Here is a 26,264-nt window from a genome sequence, read left to right as displayed (position 1 = left end):
CCATTAGACTACCCTCCCAACCACTAGAGAATGTACTAGAGAATGTTCTTACATTTTTAAATAGCTTTGTGTTTGGTGAGACTTTCTTTTAACTGCTGTTTTTAATTAAGATTGATAATCAGAGAAGTGTTTGTTCAGTTTTAACTGATTTAATTACATGGTACTACAAATAAATGGTAAGCTGTGCTTTTATTGCAGAACTTAACTTTTGTGTTAATACAGCTGTGTGCATTGAATAACACTGCTGACAGAATGTATCTGAGAATTAATATTTTTGTGCTTTTGGCAGACAGCATACTGGGACTGTATGGAAATATATCTGCAGAGGGCAGGATCAGAAGATGTGCATGTGTCACTCACTGAGAAAGTTGTTGTGTCTTTTCCCAGTTAGGGGTTGCCACAGCAGAACTCCAGTCCGTTAATGATTGGCAATACCAAGTTGCTGACCCTGATGCACAACCTTCAACATAGGTACACCCATTCACGCATGTCTCCACACAGAAGACGCTCTAGCTGAGAATCGAACAGGACAATGTCTTACTGGGAGGCGACAACGCTACTGCAGCACCACCACCGCAGTCAATCACGGAGAAGGTACTGACTGGAAAAAGGAAACCCAACCACATTCTGAAGTTAGTGTAGCACTGATGATTAGTAAGAAAGACCATCATTTTATTATGTTTCACGTTACTCAGGTTAGCTTTTTATTAAGTTAGTAGAGTGCAAGATACCTGTGCTTAAGTTAAATATCGTTTGGATAGAATGAAGCTGTTGGCATACAGTTTTTTCAGGCTTTAACTGAAGGGGTACAGCAGTGTCCCAGACATGGGCTGACTGCTAAGGATACAAAATTCTTTTTTTGCATGTATCTATTTTAAATTTATCAGATTCAGTGTGGAGATCAGTTTCTATCTTGTAACTAGGAAAGTCTTCAACCTTAAAACATTACCGTGTTTTGTTTCTTCCTGTCAAGACAGGTACAGAGCTGGATCAGGGTCAAATAGGGCTCTAAGCAGGGTAATGGATCCCCCCACACACACACACAGCAGCCTAGCCCCCATTACTTGGCTATTTCTCCGCAATTACCATACACACTGCTCAAACCTGTCAGTGAGTATTACTTTCTTTTTCACTTCTACAATGATTAGAGATATTTGGATTTCATTTAAAACTTTCATTTTACATTTTATAGCAGAAGTACCAATAGATATTTGCTAAACAAAACAATACAGTCTCACCATGAACACAGATTTTGCATTAAGTAAACTTCTCTGATCTTGAAACTCACCTTCATTGAAATGGCATTGAATGCTACATTTAAAGAAAAAAAATGCATCTGGTCAGTGGCAGATTAAGTTTACCTTTGGGATGTTTTCAAACCAAAGGCCCCTTGCACAAATTTTAGGACTAGGATTCATCTTCCTGATTGTATTAAATTATATCCCTTGTATAATACAGCACCACTTATTGAGTGTATTTTAAATTTGTAGTTGTGAACATTTTTCCTGTAAGCAATGAAACAAAACGTATGAACCAGTAATGACAAAACTGCTCATTTCAGAACATTTTAACTATAAAAGGCCACTTAAACTTCGATAATTACAATCCACCAATATCAGTTAATATGTACAATTACTGTAGAAGTAAAAGTGAGCCACAGCGCTACAGCAGTAGCGTTGTTGCCTCACAGCAAGAGGTTCTCCTGTTCAATTCTCAGCTGGAGTGCCTTCTGTGTGGAGTCTGCATGTCCTCCCCGCGGTCAAGTGGCCTTCAAAAGACATGTGTGAATGGGGATGCCTTCGCTGAAGGTTGAGCTGGCAACTCGGCACCATACAAATTGACTGCCAATCATTAGCGGACCAGAGTTCCACTGTGGCAACCCCTAACTGGGAAAAGCTGAAAAGACCAACAACTGTAAGAAGTAAAAGTTGTCTGGATAATTTGTCATTAAACAGCTCTGTAACAAATGAAGAGGTTGCTGCTAGCCAACAACTTTATATTTCAGTGTTTCATCTAGAAATTCAATGCTTGCTGCCCTTGAAGAATAAATTGCCTATTTTATAAGCTGATAATACTGCAACAGGAAAAGATGGCAAACCAAGAACAGCTTCATAGTTATTAGGCATCCCATCCAAAGGAGGACACACTCAGGACTGCAGCATCTCCACCCCCCCTTAAAGTACAACATAGTATCAGCAATCCATCTGCATGATGTGGGATAAGAATCCAAAGTCGTCTGCATCAAAAGCAAGTATACTACCTCGTATGTTACTAACATTGCTTTTAAGTTCTCTAGCACAAATAGTGATGACCATTTGCTAAATGAAACAGCTGCACACTGCAAAGAGACTTGCATGAGCAGCAGCAAACGTCTATTGCCTTAAAGCTCACAATTCCTTGAAAATGCACTGAAATTCATTTTTGAGTTGTCTGGTAGCTTGTGTAGAGTATTCAAGCTCTTGTCTCCTGTAATCAAAGTACAGGGTTTGAGCCTGAGCAAATTAACTAATCTGCCATCCCTAACTAGGGTACTGCACACACAAACACAAGCCCCCACCACAGCTGTAGCTCAGCGCAACTGTGGTTCCACAGACAGAATAAGCAGAAATATTCACACACTACTTTAGTCCAGCAGGAGCATCTTGTGTGTTTAAATTCTGCATGAGGATACAGAATCAGCAGCTGTGTCCATCAGTGCAGGCAGAGATGTAAATCTGTGTTGCATACATAGACAGAGGCAATTCTTAAAGAAGAATCCCCTTAAAGAAGACATGTAATTTTTTTTTTTTTTTTTAATTAAAAAGTAAATGTTGTGGCAGTATTCTCCCAGCCAGCGGGCCCTAGGCAACTGCCTAAGTTACCTAGTGCTAGACCTGGCTCTGGGTAGGTAAAGAAGATATAAAAATATATCTTTAGGAAAATTCCCACGTTATATTGTATTTTTGGTCTTTGTTATGGTTTTACTTACCATTTCTGCAGATGTTTACTTCTGTTAACTGTCAAGGGTTACATCACATGCATGGAGTAAAGGGTTAAAAAGTACTCTCTAAAGCACTTAAAAGCATCTAAAAACCCATAGCCTCTGGGGCCCCAGTGACTCCCAGATCTTTGGAAGCATTTAATTATTTCCTCCAGATCACATGAAATTGTCACTTGGAAATGTGAGCTAAAATTAGTTACTTCATTTTAAAAGTATTTATAGCTTATCTAAACTGCTTTAATTTTCCCTTAATATTTTTGATCACATAAACGTTTGCTCCCCTTCAAAATATCCTGCAAACTCCCATGCTGCAGAACATTAGACCTAAACTACTTTTCTAAAGGGCAGTAAGACTGGCCAGACATTACACAGACTCTGTGGATTCCAAGAATTTAAAATGGATTGGAATGGGGCTATATAAAATGGAAAATGACTACAACTAGGATAAGAAATATGACACTATGGAATACTTGAAGCTTGCTAAAATGGGGACATGAGGCAAAAACAAACCTATACTATGGCAAACACAGTATGGAGGTTGTCCAAATTTGAGCTCATAGTGCATGGGTGTGAGGTCCATTTATGGCCTAACTGCTGTGGTTACAGAATTCTTTCTTTGCATGTGGTCATTTTTAAATGCTCCAGATTTTAATGTAATTATTTATCATAGACTCAGCACTGACGGTTTGTGCTACACATTTTTTAAAATATGAACTAAAACCTGACAAGTTATATCTCACAATAATGCAAACCAGCTTTTTCAATGTGATCAGTTTCAGTAAAGGTCCCTAGTAAAAATATTCAAAGGACTGTGGACTAAGCTGACAAAGCAAATTATATTCATGTGCAGATTTCTGTTAAAAAAAGAGAAATCTTTGTTGCAACCAACTTATAGATAGTACACATTATTTGATGAATATGAAAACATACCGTTGTAACTTTATGCAGACACAGACCAACAAACAGGCAAACAGACAAACAACACATTAAGCAAATCAAAAGGAACTAAGCAGTTTCAATTAGTGTTTTTTATGCAACTAAGTTCTATTTGAATTATTTAATCATTTGACTTAAATGTAACTGGACTGCTGTGTTGACAATGATAAATATCCAACGTAAAGCCTGCTGAAAAAAGTAAATGGTAAAATAATAGCAATAAAAAAAAACTGATTGGGATACACAAAAATAATAATAAAAAAAGAAAAATGCACATAAAAATATGGTAGAAATTTACAAATTAACAAAAATATATCTTTTTCAGCTGACCAGAAGGAGGCTTAAATACCTCTGCAAGGTCAGAAAAAAGTGCTTGGCTTGTGCTACGCCTCAGTGTATCCCAATAACTTCTGGGGTTATATTCCTGGTCATCTTTTTTAAGCACCTGTAGAAGTTTGAAGAAGTAAAACTGTTAGGCTGAGAAACAACATAGTCAACTGAGTATAAATTTGTAATTGAAAAGCAGCTTATTTATAATAAATACATTTGAAGTACAGTTGAGATAATATAAACTTTTTAATGACAAAGCATGCAAATGTGTGAGGTACTTACCACAGCAGTAGCTCGTCAACAGAAAACAGAGAGGCTCTGATAATAGTGTAACAAATGGATGTTCAGTCTTTGATGTGAGCCTCTAAACTGATTTTTACGGTGTGTTTACACTGTCTGTATCACATTTTTTGAACATTATTGCTCAATAGTGATGCTGCTGACTTTGTTCACTTCTCTTAACAGCAATGTATTTGTGTTCATAGTTTATTGACTTCTATTTACTCCCAGACTCCCACAGAAAGAACAAAGGCAAGGTTTTGAATGTATTTTACTCATCATTTTTCCCTCAAGGTGTAATAAATTTATACTGTGAATATTAAAGTAAAGTAAAGGAGCTGTGGTGGTGAATGGAATGTCCTGCACACTACAAATAATATCATTTTGTCTTTTCTGTATTTGATGCAATTGTTCCTAAACTTGATAGCTTTGCATTTCATGTTTTTAGAGGATTTATATACAAAAGTAAGTTTTGTGTAACTGCAGCCAGGCAATTGAGGACTAAGCTGTCTAGTGTCAAGATGACCAAGTATAACATCTACTATACTAAATTTCTTCCAGCAATCAGAGGGTCTTGCATTGTGCTGCTGCTATAGCACAGACTGGTATGTGCTCTTAATAAAGTTGGTAGTACCTTGCACCATCTCAGTCCTTTAAACAAACAAAAAGTGTTATAGGTAAAAAAGTAACAATTAAGTGTAACATGCAAAATGTTTTTTTACAAGCTGCTCTATGCTCAGTGTAGCCCTATACCATTCACCTTCGCTACCTTCTGGCTCACTCTGCTCCCCTACCCTACCCTACCCCCATTCCCAAACACCCCTAATCAATTTCATTTATAGCAATTATAACTCATCCCCTTCACCATCACCACCCCATAAACACTATACTTACATTTTTCTTCTAAGTAACACATTCCAACACCTACAGACTGTCTAATATATCTCCTTAATAAGATTCTCCTAGTTAGAATAATTATATCCATTGGTTTACATAATTTTCAACTCCATCCTTAACCATACTGCTCCTCCTTTCATTCTCTCCTCCAGAATTATATAATTTGTCTACTCTTTTTCTCTCTTTTTGTATAGCCAACTTTTCTATTCTGTCACTATACATAATGACACTACCAACACATTCTATCATCTTACCATCCCTCAGGTTTTCTCTAACCCGACTGTTACAAGCCACCTCCCTCAAAGGCACTCTAACACCTGCACCGGTAAAAACCTCTACTTTAGACTCACCTCCACATACACTTACAAACAGCTTCTCTATATATTTGCCAGCCTTTTTGAGTACAGTTATATACACCTGATCAGATTCCAATCTCTTACCTTTACTACTAAACCCAAATTAAAATTTATCCAGCACACTACTAAAGTCTCCCACCTCTAGCACTCCTTACACCAGCTGCTTAATCTTTCTCAGTGTGGTGACATTCACTCCAACCCCGGTCCTACACATTTATCTACTATTTCTCAGAAAAAAAAATATTCTGAAATGGACAGCCTGCAATAATCATTTTACAACTGACATGACTAACAAAAGTGGTATGTCCTCCCTTGAAAAGAGTTATTAGGTATTCTCCAGCCTGTGAAGAACAGCTGTCAACTACCCCATAAGATACTTTATGTAACTGAAATTTCAACTAAGTGGGTTGTTTTATTCTGTTTTTAGCAGCTGAAAATAAAGTTAGCACTGACATTGCTTTCTATTGCACATGAGGTCCTTTTAAACATGCAGCCTATCAGACCACATACTATCATGTGATACACTCATTGTGTGCTGCTATATATCTCATCAAAATTAAGTGCTTAACGTTAATGCAAATAAACTGTAATATGTATTTGAAACAAATATGGCACTGCATAGTAAAGATGACAATTACACTTTTTTCTGTTTGAAATGCATTTGTTTTTTTTTAGATACTTCCTAATGTTCCATGCATAGTTCAGTATTTTTTTATTTTCAAAACATTCCATTTACTGTTTTATTTTTAAAATACGAACATAAGTAATGTGTCCATATGTCCATATTAATATTAATGAGCTCTGAAAGGTCATGTGACCTGGAGGACATTATCTGTGACTGGGAGTACTTCTAGAAGGAGAAACATCATGTGTTTTTAGTGTGTGGGGTGTGTTAAAATACAAGGATTATGGACGCTTTCTGAGTGTGGGACAGGTGGAGTCTGAAGATTATGAAGTGGAGTTTGCAAAATCTGCTGGCCCTTTTTTGATTTTGGAGTAAGAAAGGCCATAGAATAGTAACTCACACTAATATTATAAAACCAGAGAACAACTAGTCCTGAATGGGTGCTGGATATGTTGTTGTCACCAACTAGAAAACCTTTTCTATTTGCTAATATATGATTTTCTAGTAGCAGGTTTTCTTCTCTCCATTAGAACCACTGTACATCTTCAATAAAGAGATGCCTAAAAGAATTAAAACCCTATCATCCAGGCAGACAACTGAAGTTGATTGGTGTTGGGGTGTATCAAGCACGCTTATTCTGTATGTGTAGATCCAATCTGTGAGGAAGCATGTGGTAATTGCCCCTGACCATTTCTAAAAGAAGGGAGAACCACTGTTGCCTGTGCCAGAAAGGAGTGACCACAATGATCTTGGAAGATTCTTTATGAATCTTCAGAATTACCCTGGATATTACTGGAAAGAGTGGAAAAGCATATAGGATCATTCTTGTCCAAGGGAAAGTAAAGGCATTTGTCTTCCAGGTCTTGTTGCATAGATTCTGGAAACAGAATCTTGTCAGTTGATTGTTCAGAGAGGAGGCAAAGATATCTACCCAAAGAACTCACTACAAATGGATCAAACCTTAGAAGATCCCCTGATCTAGTTTCCATTTGTGACGTTCTGTACATGTTCTGCTCAGCGTGTCTGCCACACAACTTTGCTCTGACAGAATATTGGATGCCTGTAGAGTGAGATTGTGCTGTGAATCTATATCCCAAGCTAACAGGGTTTGCCTGAAAAGGGGGTACTACCTGAATCCACCTTGCTTGTTGATGTACCACATGACTATGGCACTGTCTGTAACAACTTGAAAAGGTCCTGGAGACCAAAGATAATTCACAGAGTTGAGTGTCTTGATCTGGACTAACATTTCTGTTTATCTGCTTTCATCTGTTCTTGATGCCCCACACATGTTGTACTTTTATCTCTCCTGAAACTGCTCCCCAATCAATAGAAGCAGTGAGATCCAAAATCCTGAGGTATTCCCTCACAGTGACTGAAGTATGTGTAGAAAACCCTAAAAATAGATATGGATATAGATCTATTTTTTTTTCGCAGAATGAAAAGCTCTTTGAACTGTGGTGGCTAGTTGACATCCCAGAAATACAATCCTGTGAGAAAGATTTAAGAAAGACCTTTGAATGTTCTCTTGGAATCCCAGCTTGTGTAACTGATCTGTGATCACAGAAATTGATTTCTGACACCTTGAAAAAGACTCTGCAAAGATAAGAAATTCATCTAAATATGGAAAAATGTGGACATTGTAGCCTGCAAGGTGCTACAACTAGAGTTAGACACTTTGAGAACAGTATTGGTGCAGTGTAAAGTCCAAGGAGCAAGGCAGAGAACTGATAACGTGATCCAGACACACACAAAAAAAAAAACTTCAAGAAACACCTGAAATCTGGAGGAATAGGGATGTACTAATAAGCATAATTTAAATCTAGCATTGCCAGCAAATCTGAATGAAGAAGAAGGAGTAACAGGTTGTGAAATTACATTTTTTTTTTTATTTCGGCAGTTTCAGAGGTTAGAAAAAAAAGATCCAGAACAGGTCTGCAAGCATTTCTTTCTTTATTTCTCTGACACAAAAACATCCCTGAATCAAATCCTTTTATCACTTGGGAAGGTGGAACTGGTTCTATCACTCCCTGGGACAGCATGTGATGAATGTTAGCTGAAAATAAAGGAGACTGGTCTGAGATTGAGGAAATTACTCCCCGAAAAGGAAGAATTTCCTTCCATTGCCACCTGTAACCTTGATGAATGATCTTCAAAATCCGTTTGTCTGAAACTATCTGTTGTCAAAGTGAAAAGCAGAGATTCAAACTTTCTGGAAGACAAAAGTGGTGCCAGAGTGGGAAGTGGGAACAAAGTTTCTTAAACAGTTGTTCTGATTTATTAGACTGTCCGTGGTTTTGGGAGTTTCCTGAAATCATCTTGGAACCCCTTTGCCATTTCTTTTTAAACATCTCTTTACCTGCAATTTGTTGAGACTGATTATTTTGCTTTTTACCAAAATTGGTTGAGGACTTAGAGAATCCCTTGGAAAATTAGGAAAAGGGGGGGGGGCTGAACATTTTTAGAGATCCCCTGTATCATCTTACCCCTTTCATCATACTTTTTGCTCACCTCTGAAGCAGAGGGGACAAAAAACAAATCCTTATCCAAAGAATTTAAAATCTCATTTTAATAACTTCTATGAGCTTATGAGAAAGGAGTTATGTATACCTCATCAAAACAGTACCAGTGGCCATAGCCCTTGAGGAAGTATCAACAGAGTCATATGGACAAGTTACACAATGAGTAATAACTTGAACAACAGAAGAAATTTAATTATTTAAATAAGATTTTTCGTAGCAAGAAGAAACTGCAGACAAAAGATTCCTCATGCTTTCAATTAGTCAGGACAAACCTTAACATATGAACCTGACAATTCAACATTCTGAAAATCAGAGTTGCACAAGCATACACTTTTTCACATACTTATCAATAATCTTCACATCCTTGTCAGAAATAGTAGGATTGGAATTAATTAAGTGTTTAGCAGGAGAAGGATTAACTAAAGCTATAGCTGCCTGGTTCATGTTTGGGAAAAGTATAAAAAAACTTAAAAGGCAGGAACTTTATATATCCTATCTGCTTTTTTATGAGAAGCTGGTTAACTGTCAGGAAAACTGCAAGCAGTAACACACATCCTCCAAAGCAGACAAAACTGGAGGGATTGATGCATGTCCTGTAAATTCCTTCTGTAACAGCTCATAGTAGTTTCTGAGGGACGGAGAAACCTCAGTGTTCTCCAGCTGAAAACCCTGGGACACTGTAAAAATAATTTGAGAGAAAGAGAAGCCCCCACTGAGAGAATAAGAAATTGAGCTCTCCTCTGGGTCTGAACAGAAATCTGAGGATAAAACCCTGTATCTGTCCCTTCATTCTCATGCCCAAATTCAGAATTGTAAATCTATTCAGGAAAGGAAGTATCCCCCTATCTTTCAGCAGAAGGATCACTCGCATAAATTAAACCATGAGCCAGGCACGGTAAACTACTCTTGTTTAAGTAAATTTGTGGGGGAGTAGATACATGCTTAGTTTTCTGCTTCTCTTTGACAGGACAAATGGGGCCATCAATGTTATTATTGGCAACAGCACTTCACCAGCAATGGGCACAACATTCTGACAAAACAGGAAGTTTTCCTTATTTCTTCTCCCAGGGCTGACAACAGTGTCTCTCCCTTGCCCACTGAGGGGACCCCAACAGCCACAGAAGACATGGCTAACTCCCAGTCCACAGTGGCTCTAGATGCTACACCAGAGGGATTCAGGGTAAAATATGAGTGGTCTGAGGTACAACAAATGGTCACAGCAAAGTCACCAACCTGCAGCTGAGGCAAATTGCTAGCCTGCTGTGGTGGCAAATGAAGTTTGCTTAACTTGTTTCTGTTTGTTGCTAAAAGTTGGGCAAATAATGGCACCAACAATTTGTTCCATGTTCAAGCTCAAAATTGTGCCTCTTTCACAGGGAAAACAAGCAGCAAATGTAGGTAAAGATAAAAAAAAAGTCTTTAATAAAAGTCATTTTTTTCCAAGACAAATACAGTAAAAAGCACTTTAAAACACTATGCCAGCCCCATAAAAGTAAAATAAATACAATTTATCCACAGAAGAAATGGTTTTCTGTTGCTTTAAACATTTTGTAAACTGACAGGAAAAAAGAGCACTTCTGTTTAAAAGTACAGCACAGACTCATGATAGTTCATTAAAACACAAATTCCTAGCTTTGAAATAACTTTCCTGAAGAGGTAAGTATAAATAATAAGCAAAATTATTAAAGGAACGTTTTTGTTTACCCAAAAAGAACTTATCTGCCCAACTAAGGAACAGCATAAGCTGAATGTTGATCCTTGAAAGCCTCAGAGGAGTGAACTCTTCAGCAGCAGTAAAGCTCTGAAGAGCTTGGAGCCAAAACTTGTGTGTTAGTCAGCTCTGCTCGAGCTGCCTGACAGCTTGGGTGCATGGAAGGTGCCCTGAAGCTATGTAAGCTGGCCAGCTGCTATATCCTTGGCAGGATATATATCATATAGTTAAGGCTACTGCAGCAGAGATCAATATAACGGGCATAAATTGGAAAAAAAATGTGATCAGAAGATAAGAAAATACAGTGAGATCACCTACAATTATAATGGAAAATACACAGAGCTTCTGGAATAATAATATATTGATCAAGATTTGATACATGAATAAGCTATAAGATAAATTTCCTCCCAAAAATATGAAGTACTAGTAATGGTAGCTCAAGGTAGTGGAATGCATATACTTTAGTTAAAAAAGTCTCTAAAAAAAGTAGAGGACACAGGCAAATGCATACAGGCAAATGTAGGTTTTACAATAAGGGACTACAAATAGTTGTACATCTTTTTGCATGCTGTTAACAATCTAGTTACAGTGAAGATAAAAAGACAACAGCCAGTAACGCTAGAAAAACGTTTAATGAAGAGATTCATTAAATGTTTTCTATGGTTCCTGGCAGTTGTCTTTTGATATTTTATATTTCTTTTATGTGATTGTTCACTTTAGTTACAGTGAAGAGTATGCAAACAATATAACTTACAGGTACCTAAATGGCATTAGAAAGACAGGCCATAAAACATTACTGAATATGAAGAAATAATGATCATATGGGATCACCCAGTACCAATACTTACGAAAGTAGAAGTAAGACACCAGATACTATAGCTGAAGTGATAAGGACAAAATCAGTATCAAATACTGACATTTTTATGCCCAGTTTAACTCATTCTTACCAACGGAGCTCTGGAAGTTAGCACTGCAGCTTCCAATGGGCGGAGCCTAAGCACTGTTAGAAGTCTGATATGGGACTGATTAATACTGACATTACACGCTAATAATATTACACATGCAAATATTGCTATAAACAAATATCAAACATTACTAACGTTTATTCTGACAGATGTTTAGTGGTAGATCTTTTTGTTAGTGGGTTGGTTTCTTAATTAATAAAGTTTGGATTAGTAGGTTAGCCTTAATAAGCTGTTCTTATATATTTTAATTTGTCTCTAGCTTTTAAGTTTCAGTTCTTCAGTAGCACAGTCTCAGTTTACACTATGGTGTTAAGGGGGAAGGGGGACTTGCTCCAAATAACCTGATTATATATAAATTAATGAATGTCTTTAATGCTTTTCATTATTCAAAACTAGGATTGCTTGTTTGTGCGTTTCAGTAAAAGATATTCCATTTTTAACTCAACTGTGGACTACCTAGCATTTTATGATTTTATAATATGTATTTTAAAGTTTGAATTTTATTAGTGAACTAGGTGTATAACATATTTCAAGGGGTGAACATCATACCTGACACACTGCAAAGTTTCTGCTTGGCAAGTTACACATACACTGTTGGCAGCATTTTGTTCATCCAGCTGAGAGCTTTCATATGATACTAAGCAGTTCTGTCTGTGCTATTTGGTTGCCAAGATATTTAGAAAAACATGACATTTATGATAATATAAATGAATATTATATGAACAATTAAAATCTATTTACCTGCACTAGACAGAGGTCAACTATCAATAGAGCTGTGTTTGCTATTGTGCAAGCTTTAAGATGAAATCTTTTAACACTTTGTATGTACTATGTTTTTCTGGAATTACTGATGCAAATATGAACAAGCAATATTTGATGCCGAGCAGCGTCAGTAGGATATATCTACAGTGGCACCTGGAGATGTCACTCAGTTCTAATGAGTTAAGAATCATGCAATAAAATATCAAGCTGGCCTAGCAGAAAGCAATGTAGGGTAAGGAGATAGTTCCAGTCATACCGCTCAACCACTTAGCCCAAGAAATCTGGACATCAACAAAAATAATCGGGGGACAAAGGCTTCAAATTAGGGACATCTTTTAATTACTGCTCTTATAAACTTAGAAAGTTGCCACATCGGTAGGCTTTGCACTAGTATGATTTTCTGAAGGATTTGAAGTGTGAAATTCAAAAGTATTTCATTATTTACTGACTTCACACCTCAGGTATTTGTCATAAAACCTCATATTTTATGAGGAACAAACAAAAAATAGGAGGCTAAACTTTGAACAGTTGAGCGGTATTGTTCCAGTGGTAGTAAGTACATTTGAGCTGAAAAGAAAGAATTTCTAAAACTACCTTAATTATGCTACCAATGCAGGTAATCTCACAAGAACTACACCAGAGCATTCTGGGTACATTGTAGGTGCTATGAGCCTACCCACATCTTGTAAGCTAGACTGAAAGCTATGAATGAAAGCACTCTGAATGTTATGCATTATGCACAGACCTGTGGCACTGACAGCTTCACTGGATTTGGACATATGCAGTAGAAGTGAATGTTATGTTAGAGATTGACAGCAGAAGCAAGCTATACCAATCGAATGCAAACAGGGCAAGTTTAAAGCAAAAGTACATAATAAATCCTCAGGGTATTACACAAGTTAAGACATGTTTACATTTTAACTACTTCAAAAGTTGTTAGCAATGTTAACCTGTCCATCATCAGTTACAGTGTCACAGAATTAATATAATATCAAGAAAAAGAACATTGCCAGATCAGAAACTGAATTGTGCAGGTACACTCCAAACCTATAAATACAACTGTGCTGATGCCGAATGAGTCCATATTTGTTAAAGGTTGAGAATGCCCCTACTGATACAATCCGCACTTCAATGCTTATTTCTGACTAGTGAAATGATTACCTACATTGTTAATAATGGAATACTGATATCCATACAGTTGTAGATGCTTACGTACAGCAAATGTTAAGTTGTATGCCAAGTTTCAGAATGCAGCAAAAAAAAAAAGAGAAAGACAAGTCAATAAATGGATCAAAACATCTGACTTCAATCCCATTTTTACATGACATACGTCATAAAGATAGTAAATGCTATGTAGAAAATACGATTCAATCAGTCTTATTGTGAAGTGCCTTTATATATTTCAATTGCTGTTTTAAATCAGTGACTTGAACCACAAATTACATTTTGAAGTCTGAAGACAAAGGCAATAGCAGCAATGAATAAATCCTGAATAATTTTATCACCAAAAACTTGTAGAATGTTAATGACCTGTTTTGGATATCAAAGGTAGAATGCCTAAAACAATTATCCTTACCAATTGAGCTCGCTTTTCTTCATCTCCTCTTCTTTCTTTTTTCTCGTTTTTCTTTCTAAAGATTTCCTGCAGCTGAAAACACAAACTGCTCTTACTATATTACTCATTAAAGCTGTACATTTGATCTTATCTTGCAATTACTTAGCAGTATCACTGGCACATAATTTAAAGCACATTATCCTATCAGTTCAAACTGCAGAATTTATTCCTTCTCGCAGTAATGTGTAAAAACGCTTAAAGCTTTAAGTTGTGATAAGCACAGTACACAGAAAAGAAAGTAACAAGTCCAAGTTCTTCAGTAGTGAAAAATAGAATTTGTACTGCTGGAGTGGCTGACAAAGCAGCAGATATTCTTTTGAAGTCATACAATCCATCCAATTAGGAGCTTTTCTTCAGATTTACTAGTAAATACGTTGATGACACAAACACACACACACACACGCACACACACACACACACACACACACACACACACACACACACACACACACACACACACACACAAATATACAACCCCACCCTGCCTCTGAGTACCATAACAAACTTAACTTTATTTGGCACAACATCCTAAAAATGGAGACTGTGAAAAAGTACTGTTTTTCAAAATATGCAATGCTGTTGGTGTGACATTGTTACACCTGACAACTCAAGCCACTTATAATCCCAGCCAGTGATGGATCGTTCCACAGACTCATGGACTGGCACAAACTTCCACTTATAGAATCCAGGCACAAAGTGAGTCGTGCACAAGAATTTTTCAGCATAGATATGCTCATTCTCCTGCTTCCGTGACATTTGGTACTGGAAGTTAGTAAAGCACTGTAAACATGGCTAAGTTATTTGCATTGTCTGACCATTTTATTTTGGGTGACTTGAACATTGGGGGGTTAGAAAAATGCCCGAGTGGGGTTTGATAGGCTAAAACACTGCAAGGTAAAATAGCCTTTTTGCACACTGAAAACCTTAGAAAACGTTTCCTATATTTGTTTGTGGTACAGATGCATGGCTGCTCACGTTGAGATGTATTAGGCTGAATCCCTTGAAGGTTTTATTATGATTACTGTTAAAATAATTGCATTTCAGAATAATCCTATGCATAAAAACTCGCTTGAAATTTTACATTTGCAATATGCTACACAGATTTCATTATTGCATTGTCAGATTAAGATTTTAGATAAAGTGAAATAAACTGAAGTCCACATAGCTCTCAACCTTCCATGTCCAAAATGAGGAACACTAACCCTCATAATGTGGAACAAATGGGCAAAATGTGGAACACATACTAATAGCTTACTAACAACTTCATCTGGGAAGGTCATAGGATGGTTAAAACATGCTGATTTTACTTGTAAAAATGATTTGTTAATGAATTAATACGATTTGTTTCTATTTACCATGGATATCAGTTAAAAATTCCTAATACTGAATATGTAACAGACCCTTTCAATGTGGAACTTTGAGGAACATGAACTTTTTAAGACCCCAAATGAGGTACATTCCTCATAATGAGGTACACTTGAGAGGTATGGAAGTCCAGCCAGCCTTATACATACACAGACAAGAGACAGAAGACTTTCAAGAATGCGCATCATCAGGAGAAAAATCAAAAGCCGAATGAGTAAGTGAATACAGGGCCCTATCAAAAGCATGCACCTTCTAGAGTGCTGCACATTTTTGTTTAATAACATTTAAGGACATAGGGCCTCATATTATGAGCTATTCAAATGCAATATGCTACACTGTAGCAGCTCCAAATGCCCTGCTGAAGTACCACTCCTTCTAGTTCAACACGGGCATCACATCCTGGGGAGTGGGAATACCCTTCACTAAACTCAGATTGTACTATGTATGAACTCAGTACTAATCTGAAATGGAAAGTGTGTGCTAGTGCAGTGCTGGTACAAAGCAGAGGAGCAGCGAGACCATTTGGAGCCTAAGGTGAGAACCTTATTTAGCACCCCACCCCCTGTTGGACATCCTCCACTTAAAGAAATCCCAATCCCTCCATTCTACACACTATAGGGACCTAAACCTTGTCACCATAATAAACAGAACATGTTGGAGGGATAGATTCCTGTCACAGAGACTTCCCATACTCTGGAAAAAACTACTTATCTATATCAAACAAAGCTCCTCTTTAGCACTTTTCAAGAAAAATCTTGATGACTGGATGGGAGATAGGAAATTCACCCCGGGATCACTTCTGTGGCTCTGCTTGTCAGGGGCACAGTTAAATAATTTTCTTGGGTGGTAAAAGCCAGAGTACCTTTTTGGCTAGGCTTCTACAGGCCCCAGGGCCAATAGCCTAGTACCTACCTATGAACCTATGACTTTTTTTATGCATTTCCATACTTAATTGTTTAACTGTCATGTGATGCATTACCAAATGCAACACAACACAGCTTTTGCAATTTAAATAAACTACACATATATTAAAAATAAAGCTGAATGCAGCACACTTCACATTGCCTTGCAGGTACAGTCCAAATGCCAATAACAGCATAACACATTATACTAATAAGAGCGTGATAAATATGAACTGCAACACAGTAATAACTTTGGCTGTGGCACAGACAGAAAATTCAGCACCCAAGGAGGAAGAAGCAGTTAAATATACATTCTGACCCTTCAATATTATATATCTATCTATCTCTCTCTCTCTATATATATGTATATATATATATATATATATATATATATATATATATATATATATATATATATATACGGTGAGTGTGTGTGTGTGTGTGTGTGTGTGTGTGTGTGTGTGTGTGTGTATGTTATGTAAATATATATATATATATATATATATATATATAGATAGATGTACATGTGGGTGTGGGTGTATATCTCTGTAATGTATACTGCACAAAAAGTTTAGCATGCATACTTCAGCTGCTTAAACAGAAAAGGAAGAAGAAAAGTTTCCAAAGCCCTACACCAATCTCTGGCTCAGACATACAGTATAATACTTTGGGAAGCACAGTTTGTTATTCTGCAAAACTGCAGTACTCTAATGGAGACATCAAGAAGTCTATTAAGAATACAGAATACAGTGATGCCCCATTTTTGATTGGACAAAGCCATTTTGATGATTTTTTTTCCTTAGTTCATACAGGCAACAAACAGAATTTCAGAATATTAAGCAACGTGCGCTGAATACTTAGCCCAGGCCCCATACCTTTCAACTGTCCAGATTTTTGTAGAATGCCCAGATTTTCACCTCATACAATTTGTGGTTTTCTGGAAATCTTTGAGAAATTAACTCATTAAATAATGGCATACATTTGTGTGTTTCACACTTCATGTCCTTTAGAAAATGCACAATACAAATCCTGTTACTGTAGGAACTTTCTAAGTTTACACTTTAGAAGAGCAACATTTAAAATCTGCCCCCATTTTTAGGCCTTTGACCCCATTATTTTAGGCTATGTCCAGATTTCTTGTGCTATGAGGTTGGAAGGTATGCCCCTGCCCCATGAAACTACTTTCATGAGAGAGATGTGTTTTTTTTTTTTTCAATGACTAAGAATAGGCTAGTAATACAAATTTGGAGGTTGTAAGTCTGCCCTCTCTCACGAAAACACATATTTAATTGGCCCTGATCATCAAGGGGGTTAATCTTTCATGAAAGGACTTACTAGAGCCTTGTTTTAAAATCAAGAATTGACATTAAAATTATGTTTGGCTTTGTTCCATTGCTGCCTATCAAGCAGTGTAGCTGCATTGTTTGGTTTCTTTCTCTAAATGTCCTGGCCATCCCTTCAGTAGTTTGTCCATGCATGCACAAGCACCAAAATGAAACATTTCCCCCAAAGGTCCCTTCAGTAGTTTGTTCATGTATGTACAAGCATCATTTCTCCCCAAAAAGCCCTTCGTCAGTTTGTCCAAATCTGTGAAAGCACCAAAATGAAATAGTTCCCCCAACAACCCCTTCAACAGTCTGTCCAAGTTTACATAGGGACCAAAATGTAACTTTCCCCTGAAATGACCCCTTCAGCAGTCTGTTCAAGTTTGCAGAAGCACCACAATGAAATGGTTTCCACAACAAACCCCTTCAGCAGTCTGTACACATTTGCACAAGCAACAAAATGAAATATTTCCCCCAACGAGCCCTTCAGTAATTTGTCCAGGTATGCACAAGCACCATAATTAAACATTTCCCCCCAACAATCCCCTTCAGTGGTCTGCCCAAGTTTGCACAAGCACTAAAATTAAACATTTCCCCCAATGTCCCCTTCAGTAGCCTATCCAGGGTTGCACAAGCACCACAATGAAACATTTCCATAACAGCCCTTTCAGCTGTCTGTCCAAGTTCGCACACAAATCATATAGTAAGTAACCCTACATAGTTGACAGACTTGTTTTTCTTTGCCCTGGTATTTCTCCCCAACACACCTAATGCACCTATAGTGAAATGAGGCATATAGCATTTTTGAAACCTAAATTACTCACTATGGCTGCCAATAATATAGCCCAAAAGATTGTCTTTCTAGCATCTTGGCACAGCCTCCTCTACCTGCACAGCCAATCACAGGTCTTTTGGGGAGGTGTCCAAGCAAGATTAAGTAAGTGGGGGTAGGAGGCACACAGAAGTGTCTCAAACCTCCATTTAGGATGTACATGTTGCAGTTTCCATTAATGGGAAATAAATAAAAACATATTTGGTTTAAAATGTATATATTTGTTACTTTACTTCAATGAACTCTGCTCTGGACAAGGCAGGACCCCAGGGCGTTTGCCTCATTTGGCCCACCCTAATTACACTACCGATACAAGGGAATGAAATCTCAGACCGTTAAGGTATTTCTTATGTACTATACAAGAATTAGTAAGCAAGGATTTAGCAGGTTAGGATGGATGTGTTCTGGATGACATAAGAGAGGTGAAGGACCATACCCTCTTAGAAAGTTTAGTTATGTAATGTAGTTAGTGCAAGGATCAAAAAAAAAAAACAGATATCCAGTCGTACCAGATAGAAGTTATCTGATGTTACATAGTAATTTGTTAGATACATCAACTATACTGGCAACCTAACTTTATTCTATAGAATCATACTTTAAAACCCAGCATGTGTTCATACGTTATTTCTGATATCATGGTTTTGCTTGCATAATATATGCCAAGGTATGTAGTAACATCTTTGCAATGAATTGTCTTGTGTAATGAGATACGTATAATATCCACAGAACAACATTTTGTGCACTGATACATTTAGATGTGCTGATTATCAACAGAATGTAAATGTGCCAAAATCGTCAGTAAGCTATGGATCCTAGCTATAAATAAAGACTGCAAATTAAAATAAAAGCACCATTGTTTGAGCAAGTACTTTGAAATAACAACATATCACCTCAATGACTGACAAATAAGACAGGTATGGCCACTCTGCCTATCACAAGTGCAATTTTTGTGCTGTTTCTGCTCATCCCTGCGACCACAGTACAATACTTGTTTTTTCTTTCTACTCCTATTCCCTGTATATGCCTCCCTTACCTTTTTTCTGTCTTCTCCTCATGGAATCCTCACTTCCTCTTCTAATGTTGTCATACCTCTGTATATAATGATATGCTGCTATCCTTGTACTTATCCAAACAACCTCTGCTAAGCATAATTTCAGTTTTCCATCTATGTTTTGACATTGTAAACTGCTTCATGAATGAAATATTGCAGCATATTCTTGCATTTGTAAATATATATATATCTATATGTTTGTTTTTCAGCATACCCTTGTATCTGTAAATATGTTTTGTTCCATTTTTTTATGTGATCCTATTCACTGGGGCTATGCCTGCAACTGGTCCATTGATTTCAATGCACTATCCCGATAAACAAATAAAAATAAAATAAATAAATGAACATTAAGCTCTTTCAATTCTAATTCAATGTCTGGTAGTGTAATTTCAAAGGGATACCCTTCAACATCACTACAGATAAAGTGCAGAGAGGAGGACAAATGTTGGATAGTTACATTTAAAAGTCAGACTATTTTTATTGTATATATTTTAAATAAATAACTTTTTTTAAACAAAAAAAAGTGACAGTGTTTTGTCCATTGCGTTCTCAGTCATGGGGTGCAACTAAAGACTACAGAAGTTCATGGCTTCCTGAGATTTTGGACATTTCCTGTCAGGCCCACAGCTCTGTGAGTTTCCCTTTGTAAGGGGACATATCCCAGCTTTGTAGAAAACAGAAAATGATTTTATTAAACTGTGAGAACACTTAAAATGAGTTGCAAGGAATTATTTTCCATGTTTTTCTTTTTTTAAGCATATGTTTATCCTAGCTGGAAAAGTACAAACAATAAGGACAACAGTCATATAATTATTAAAAAAGTGAGATCAAGCTACAGTGAGAGATGCACAGCAAGCAAGCAAATAAGCATCTCTGTTATCTTTTGCAGTGCACCTGCCCCTGGCCTGGTTTTATCCTGCAGGCAAAAAAATTGTAGAGTGGATCAACTGTCTGTACTCTCTGCAACAACAAATGACTGAGGTGTAGTCTTTAGGACTGTAGATATGTACAACTAAACAGTGACTTCCCGAAAGTCAACATGCCAAAAGAAAGAAAGGAAAAAAATGCCTGAAATCCAAAGGGGAGAAAAACTCCCTTTTTCTTGTTTTTTTTTTTTTTTTGTAGGGTGACAAGTGTCCTGCACCCCCGAGGTGAATTACATATACAAATCCGTAATCACACCAATTCGAAGAAGGGAGAAATCTCCCTAAAGAAGTGAATCATTGTCAGAGCACAATTACAAATCAAACTGACAATCGTTTCCTATGGGAAAATGTGTTTGGTGTTATGCCGTTCATCTTATTTTTCTGTGAGCTACACAAATTCGAGCAATTTCACCTCAAGCATGTGACAAGTGTAGGGAAGCCATGTGCATCTTACTGTGTTCTGTGTTAATAACTGTCTTTTGGCTTTTCCCGGTTAGGGGTCGCCACAGCGGAACTCCGGTCCGCTAATGATTGGCAGTAGATTTTTACGTGCTGGCTTACCGGGCCTAACGCACAACCTTCAGCAAAGAAACGCCCATTCACACATGTCGACACACAGAAGACGCTCTAACTGAAAATCGAATACGTAACTGAAATAAAATGAAAGACTGCAGGTTAGTTGTTAAGTAAATGATAAGAAGACAGATTGCTTTCTTTCCCCAAAAAATATCATGGTGCAGCAATATTTTCTTTTTCCGCTTCTTATGTGTAGAATCACAAAGAACATGCTACCACACAGCAGGTCACCTGAACAAACTTCTGCAAATGTTGCTTGCTTTTTATTTCTGTGCAGAGGAACCATATTTACTTTACATTATATTCTTATGGGATGGACAGCAGAGTTCATAAATATCATAGTGGTACCTGATTGTTTGCTTAATCTGACAAGTATGGTATCAGAACATGCTATGGTCTTTTCAACTGCAGTTGAGCTAGGCACACTAAGGCTAGCACAGAACATCTTACCAAACACATAAACACAAGAATAATCAGCTGCAGAAGATGTAAAAGCCACAATCCACTTTAATGACCACAGAGTTAGTTTAGCGCTTTCGTTCATAAAATAAGAACTTCATCAGACCTCTCTTGTTCGGTATATACTTCTCTGAGGTTCAGGCTAACACGGGGGGATTATGGCTGACAACGTTCGCAGATGACTGCAAACTGGGGTCCATAATCGAATCCCAGCTGACAGAAGCATCCTCCAAAAGGGTCTCACAGAGATGGATGCTTGGTACCAGAGCCACGGCCTCAAGCTAAATGCTAAAAAGTGCATAGTTATCCCCTTTAGGAAAAACAAGGTGCCCACAAATTGCCACATAGGTGGTAATCCATTAAGTACGGAAGAAGTAATTAGAGATTTGGGGACCAACGTAGATAGTAATCTCTCCTTTGATAATCACGTTGCCAAAGTGGTTAGAAAGACCTTCTATATAGCCAACCTTATCACAAAAGGGTTCGCATCTAGATCAAGAGAGGTCATTGTGCCCCTCTACTCATCACTCATCAGGCCCATAATTGAATACAATGCCCCTTTTGGGATGTACCTTACCCGACACCTGCAGCAACTGGAGAGACCCCAAAGTACCTCACCAAGAGGATCATGGGCTACAAACAGATGTCCTATGCAGCTCGACTAAAGAAACTCCAGCTCTACTCAGTTGCTTACCGCCTACTCAGAGGCGATCTATGCCTGACATACAAAGCCATGTCAAACCCAGAATTAATGGACATGCTCCACCTCAAAAAATCCAAGTCCCTTAGAGCTACACGCTCCAGGGACCTAAACCTCAACACAAAAATAAATAGGACATGCTGGAGGGACAGATTCATTTCCCAGAGGCTCCCCTCACTCTGGAATAGAATCCCAATTCATGTTAGACATAGCCCCTCGCTGACCCTCTTCAAACGAAATGTGGACGCGTGGATGGGAAATCGCAAATTCACCCCTGGGATCTCTTCTGTGTCCCTGCTAGACAGAGGCACAGTAAACTAATCTTAAAAGGGTACCTTCTGTGACCTGCTTTACAGAGGCACAGTAGGCTAATCTAATAGGGAGGCAGAAGCCAAATACACTCTGGCTAGGCTTATAAATGCCCTAGGGCAGATAGCCTAGTATCTACCTTTGAACCTATGAACCTATAAGAACAAAGTAGTCCCACCCATCCATTCCTTATATAAGTTAATTATAGTCACGTGACTCATTTTACCAATTAACCAATGAATAAATTCCACATTTAAAATAAAATGACATTCAAAATATGTATGGTAACTCTATTCTACTACTTTGACTACTTTGTTATGATGCAGTGCTTATTTTAAGAATGAAAGCATTAAACCAACTCTGTGGTCAATAATGTGGATTGTGGCTTTTACATCTTCTGCGGCTGGTTATTCTTGTGTTATTGGTTTGTGGAACTTTTGAGGTCTGATTTTACCAAACACACCATGTAAGACAAGCCACTGGAATCAGCTTTGCTGAATGCTGTCTTGCTTGTGGTATACTTATGTATTTCCAGTTTATGTTTCCAAATTAAGAACTTATAAATATGATAACTGTACTTGACTGTTTAATCCATCCGCGGTGGTGGTGCTGCGGTAGCGTTGTCACCTCACAGTAAGATGCTGTCCGGTTCGATTCTCAGCTAGAGTGTCTTCTGCGTGGAGACACGAGTGAATGGGCGTACCTTCGTTGAAGATTGTGTGTCAGGGCTGGCAACTCGGCACGTAAAAATCAACTGCCAATCTTTAGCGGACCGGAGTTTCGCTGTGGCGACCCCTAACCGGGAAAAGCCGAAAGACACAACAACTTGACTGTTTAATCTGGTATGCATGATGTGGAAATACATTCTGGCCTGTACAACTGAGCATATGCATAGATTGGCACTGGATCTATTAGCTGACCTATGATAAGCAGGCAAATGGAATGAAGTTTGCGGAATGCTGGCTTCATCACAATCCTGTGTACAAATTGTATTGGCTTACTGGAGGCATGCATGATTTTCTCTGACCACAGACTGGCAGAGAACATGGTACCTCATTACATAAATCAGACCACTGGAATGTAATTTGGTAATGTTGGCATATTCACTGTATATATATGATTTTTTTTTCAGTTTCTTCTGAGGAATGGTCATACATATAACCGAATAATTGATTTTAGTTTAATTTAGCATGCAAATGTGGGAACGTTTTCTGACCTTTTTTAGCTAAAATTAGGCAGGGCATATATTTAGACAGGATCAGAGCAGTAGTTGATTTAGTTTACATTTGGGGTTAGTTTAAGTGTTTTAACTGCTTTTTATTGTGTTTTGGGTGGAAAAAGTGAATTTTTTAATACTTAAAATGTTTTACCAGCTACTGCCGCCAGGCTTCCCTGGGAATCAGGCATCTTTTTCTACTGGTTCCTTGGTTCTTCCTTTTTTCAGCCACAAAAAGAAGAAAATTAATAAACAGCCTTTGCCACCACAGTAGGGAGAGGCTGACATTTCATGTGGCAGGAAAAGAAAGTTAGGTGTCCAGACCCTGTGCAATCAATTCCTAACTGTAGGGATTTTTATTTGTCAAAGTACTTCCCAAGAAGAGTGATGAACAATGTTGTAAGCATGCTGCCATGGGAACTCCAGCCCATGATACAATGATTTCTGCCCTGCACCCTGTAGTCACATATGCCTGCAAGTCACTAATGTTAGTCTCTAGCCTTCAACAAAAAACAGCATTGAACCACAATATCTCATCTCCAACCCTTCCCCTCAGGAAGGCAAGCTGGCTATTGCCCATTCAGACTTACTCCCCCACAGCAAGTCCTCCAGATTCCCAGGATGCTAGTCAATCCTGGGTCACCAGTACAGGAGTTGGGCACTCTACCCTGTGCCAGTGGGCTGGCAGACGGACCATTTGACACTCCTCCATTTCAGCAGTTCAGAGTACCACCATTGGACTTACTTTTTAAAAAACACCCAGAGGAATATTGGCTAATATGTCACTTATCTTCTCAAAATGGTGCTCAGTCAAATATAGCATTGATAAGGACCTGTCTAAAGTGCAGTATGCTTCATTGGACAGTACTGTTGGCCTAATATTTGCAATGTCAAACACCTGAGATAGTGAAGCTGAATGCTTTAACTTTCTGTCCATCTGTCAGGAAGATGGACATTTATGGGTTATGTGGCTGAATTTTATGCCATGACTAGACTATACCTAATGGGTTATTCAGTGGGCTGCATAACTTTTAAGAAATTTTGTACAAACCTACATTGGATCTTGCAGTCAAGTGATCCACGTAGGAAAGGTGAGCAATAGCTATATGATTTCTGACAACTGAAAAAGAAAGACAACAGGAAAAATAAAATATGACAGTCTTTCAAGAACCATACAATGAGTTGGGTGCCGTCTCAGTGGTAGAAAAGCTGGAAGATTCTGATAAAAACATTTCCTTATTAGGTTTACAGGTACATATTCCCAGCAGTTCCTTTAGCCTGGCAGGGAACTATGCTCAAGCTATTAAGGAGCAAAACTGATATCAGAAGTGGAAAAAGTTATGTTAGGGTAGGGGACATCATGTCCCTGCTTGTCATGCTAAACGTTGCTTGCAAGACAGAAGTACTAGGGGACCTTCACAAGAGGACTAGTGACATTACTAAAAGGCAAATCACAAAAGCAACATAGGGTGAGGATGACAGGCTAATTTAAGGAAGCTATGTGCATACTGAAGGATTTCTTGGGTGCTTTTAATGTGATGGCATTCTGGCAGGGTGACTGGATTTCTAACAATGAGATGAATTATACATTGATGCTGATGGTGTCATACAAATGAGGGGTTAATTTGATGGCAGGTGCTCTTTTTCCATAGCAATGTTCTTGGAAGGATAGTGAACTGTTGTCAGTCACTACTTTCTTGGATCTGTGGCCTCTCTGAGCTGCACTGTTGATGTTTGTTTGTCTTTCGGCTTTTCCCGGTAAGGGGTTGCCACAGCAGAACTCCGGTCTGCTAATGATTGGCAGTAGATTTATACGAAACGCAGAGGTGCCAGCTCGATGCCCAACCTTCAACGAAGGTACACCCAATTTACGCACGCATGTCTTTCGAACGCTACCCAACCGCGGGGAGGACATGCAGACTCCACACAGAAGGCACTCCCAAAACCAAGCCGAGTATCGAATGGGAGAACCTCTTGCTGTGAGGTAACAATGCTACCATCGTACCACCGTGGCATTCGCCATAAAATTATTAACAAAATCAATGATTTCCTGTATCAACAAAGAATTGTTTTCTATATTGCCTAAGAAAGTCTCTTATTTGTTGTCAATTCAATCTATTCTAAGGTATTTTGTTTTGCTGTTTAAAACTGAATATATCAAATGCTGCTAGACATGTGCCTAGTAAGAGTAATGGCATTCTAGACAGCTTACCTCATTTCAAACTGTGAAGATTCTGAGCTTTGGCTCCATAAGCAGAGTGGCAGCAGACTGCAATTCTAGATAAGGTCTGGGAAACTGAAGCAAGCAACTGAAGAAAGTTTGTTACTGTGAAGGAATCCTGCGTTCCTAGTACTATGAAGTGTCACCTTTCCAAGAGTAGTGCCTGCCCTCCTTCACAAATGTAGCTAAGAAGGGTTGAAGGGAACAACAAAGAGTTACGGGGTATGGAAATTAAACAGATTTTTCTGAGGTTAGAACTTAATTGCTTGTTTCATTTTTTAAAAGTATTTCCTTGTTTCAGTTTTTAAAAGGAAGGCATTTTTATTACCACTGTCATCCTTGGTTTTGCTGTTGCATTACTCACAATACAGGTGGCAGATCAGACGTATATTCAGGGCTATTAA

General features: G+C 38.0%; 1 protein-coding gene across 2 annotated transcripts in view; it reads right to left on the bottom strand.

Moving 5' to 3' along the window:
* The window catches only part of MICU3 (mitochondrial calcium uptake family member 3), a 1,861,160-nt gene that overhangs the window by 670,614 nt on the left and 1,164,282 nt on the right, over positions 1 to 26,264 (bottom strand). For both annotated transcript variants that reach the window (XM_044062504.1, XM_044062503.1), the window contains exon 7: positions 13,940 to 14,011. In XM_044062504.1, the coding sequence (XP_043918439.1) occupies positions 13,940 to 14,011 (72 nt within the window). The remainder of the gene's footprint in view (positions 1 to 13,939; positions 14,012 to 26,264) is intronic.

The sequence above is a fragment of the Protopterus annectens genome, chromosome 2.part1 (assembly GCF_019279795.1).
Source record: "Protopterus annectens isolate FY-2018-M chromosome 2.part1, PAN1.0, whole genome shotgun sequence".
Lineage (NCBI taxonomy): Eukaryota > Metazoa > Chordata > Ceratodontiformes > Protopteridae > Protopterus > Protopterus annectens.
Note: the sequence above shows the minus strand (reverse complement) of the source record. Positions and strands in the feature narration are given on the sequence as shown.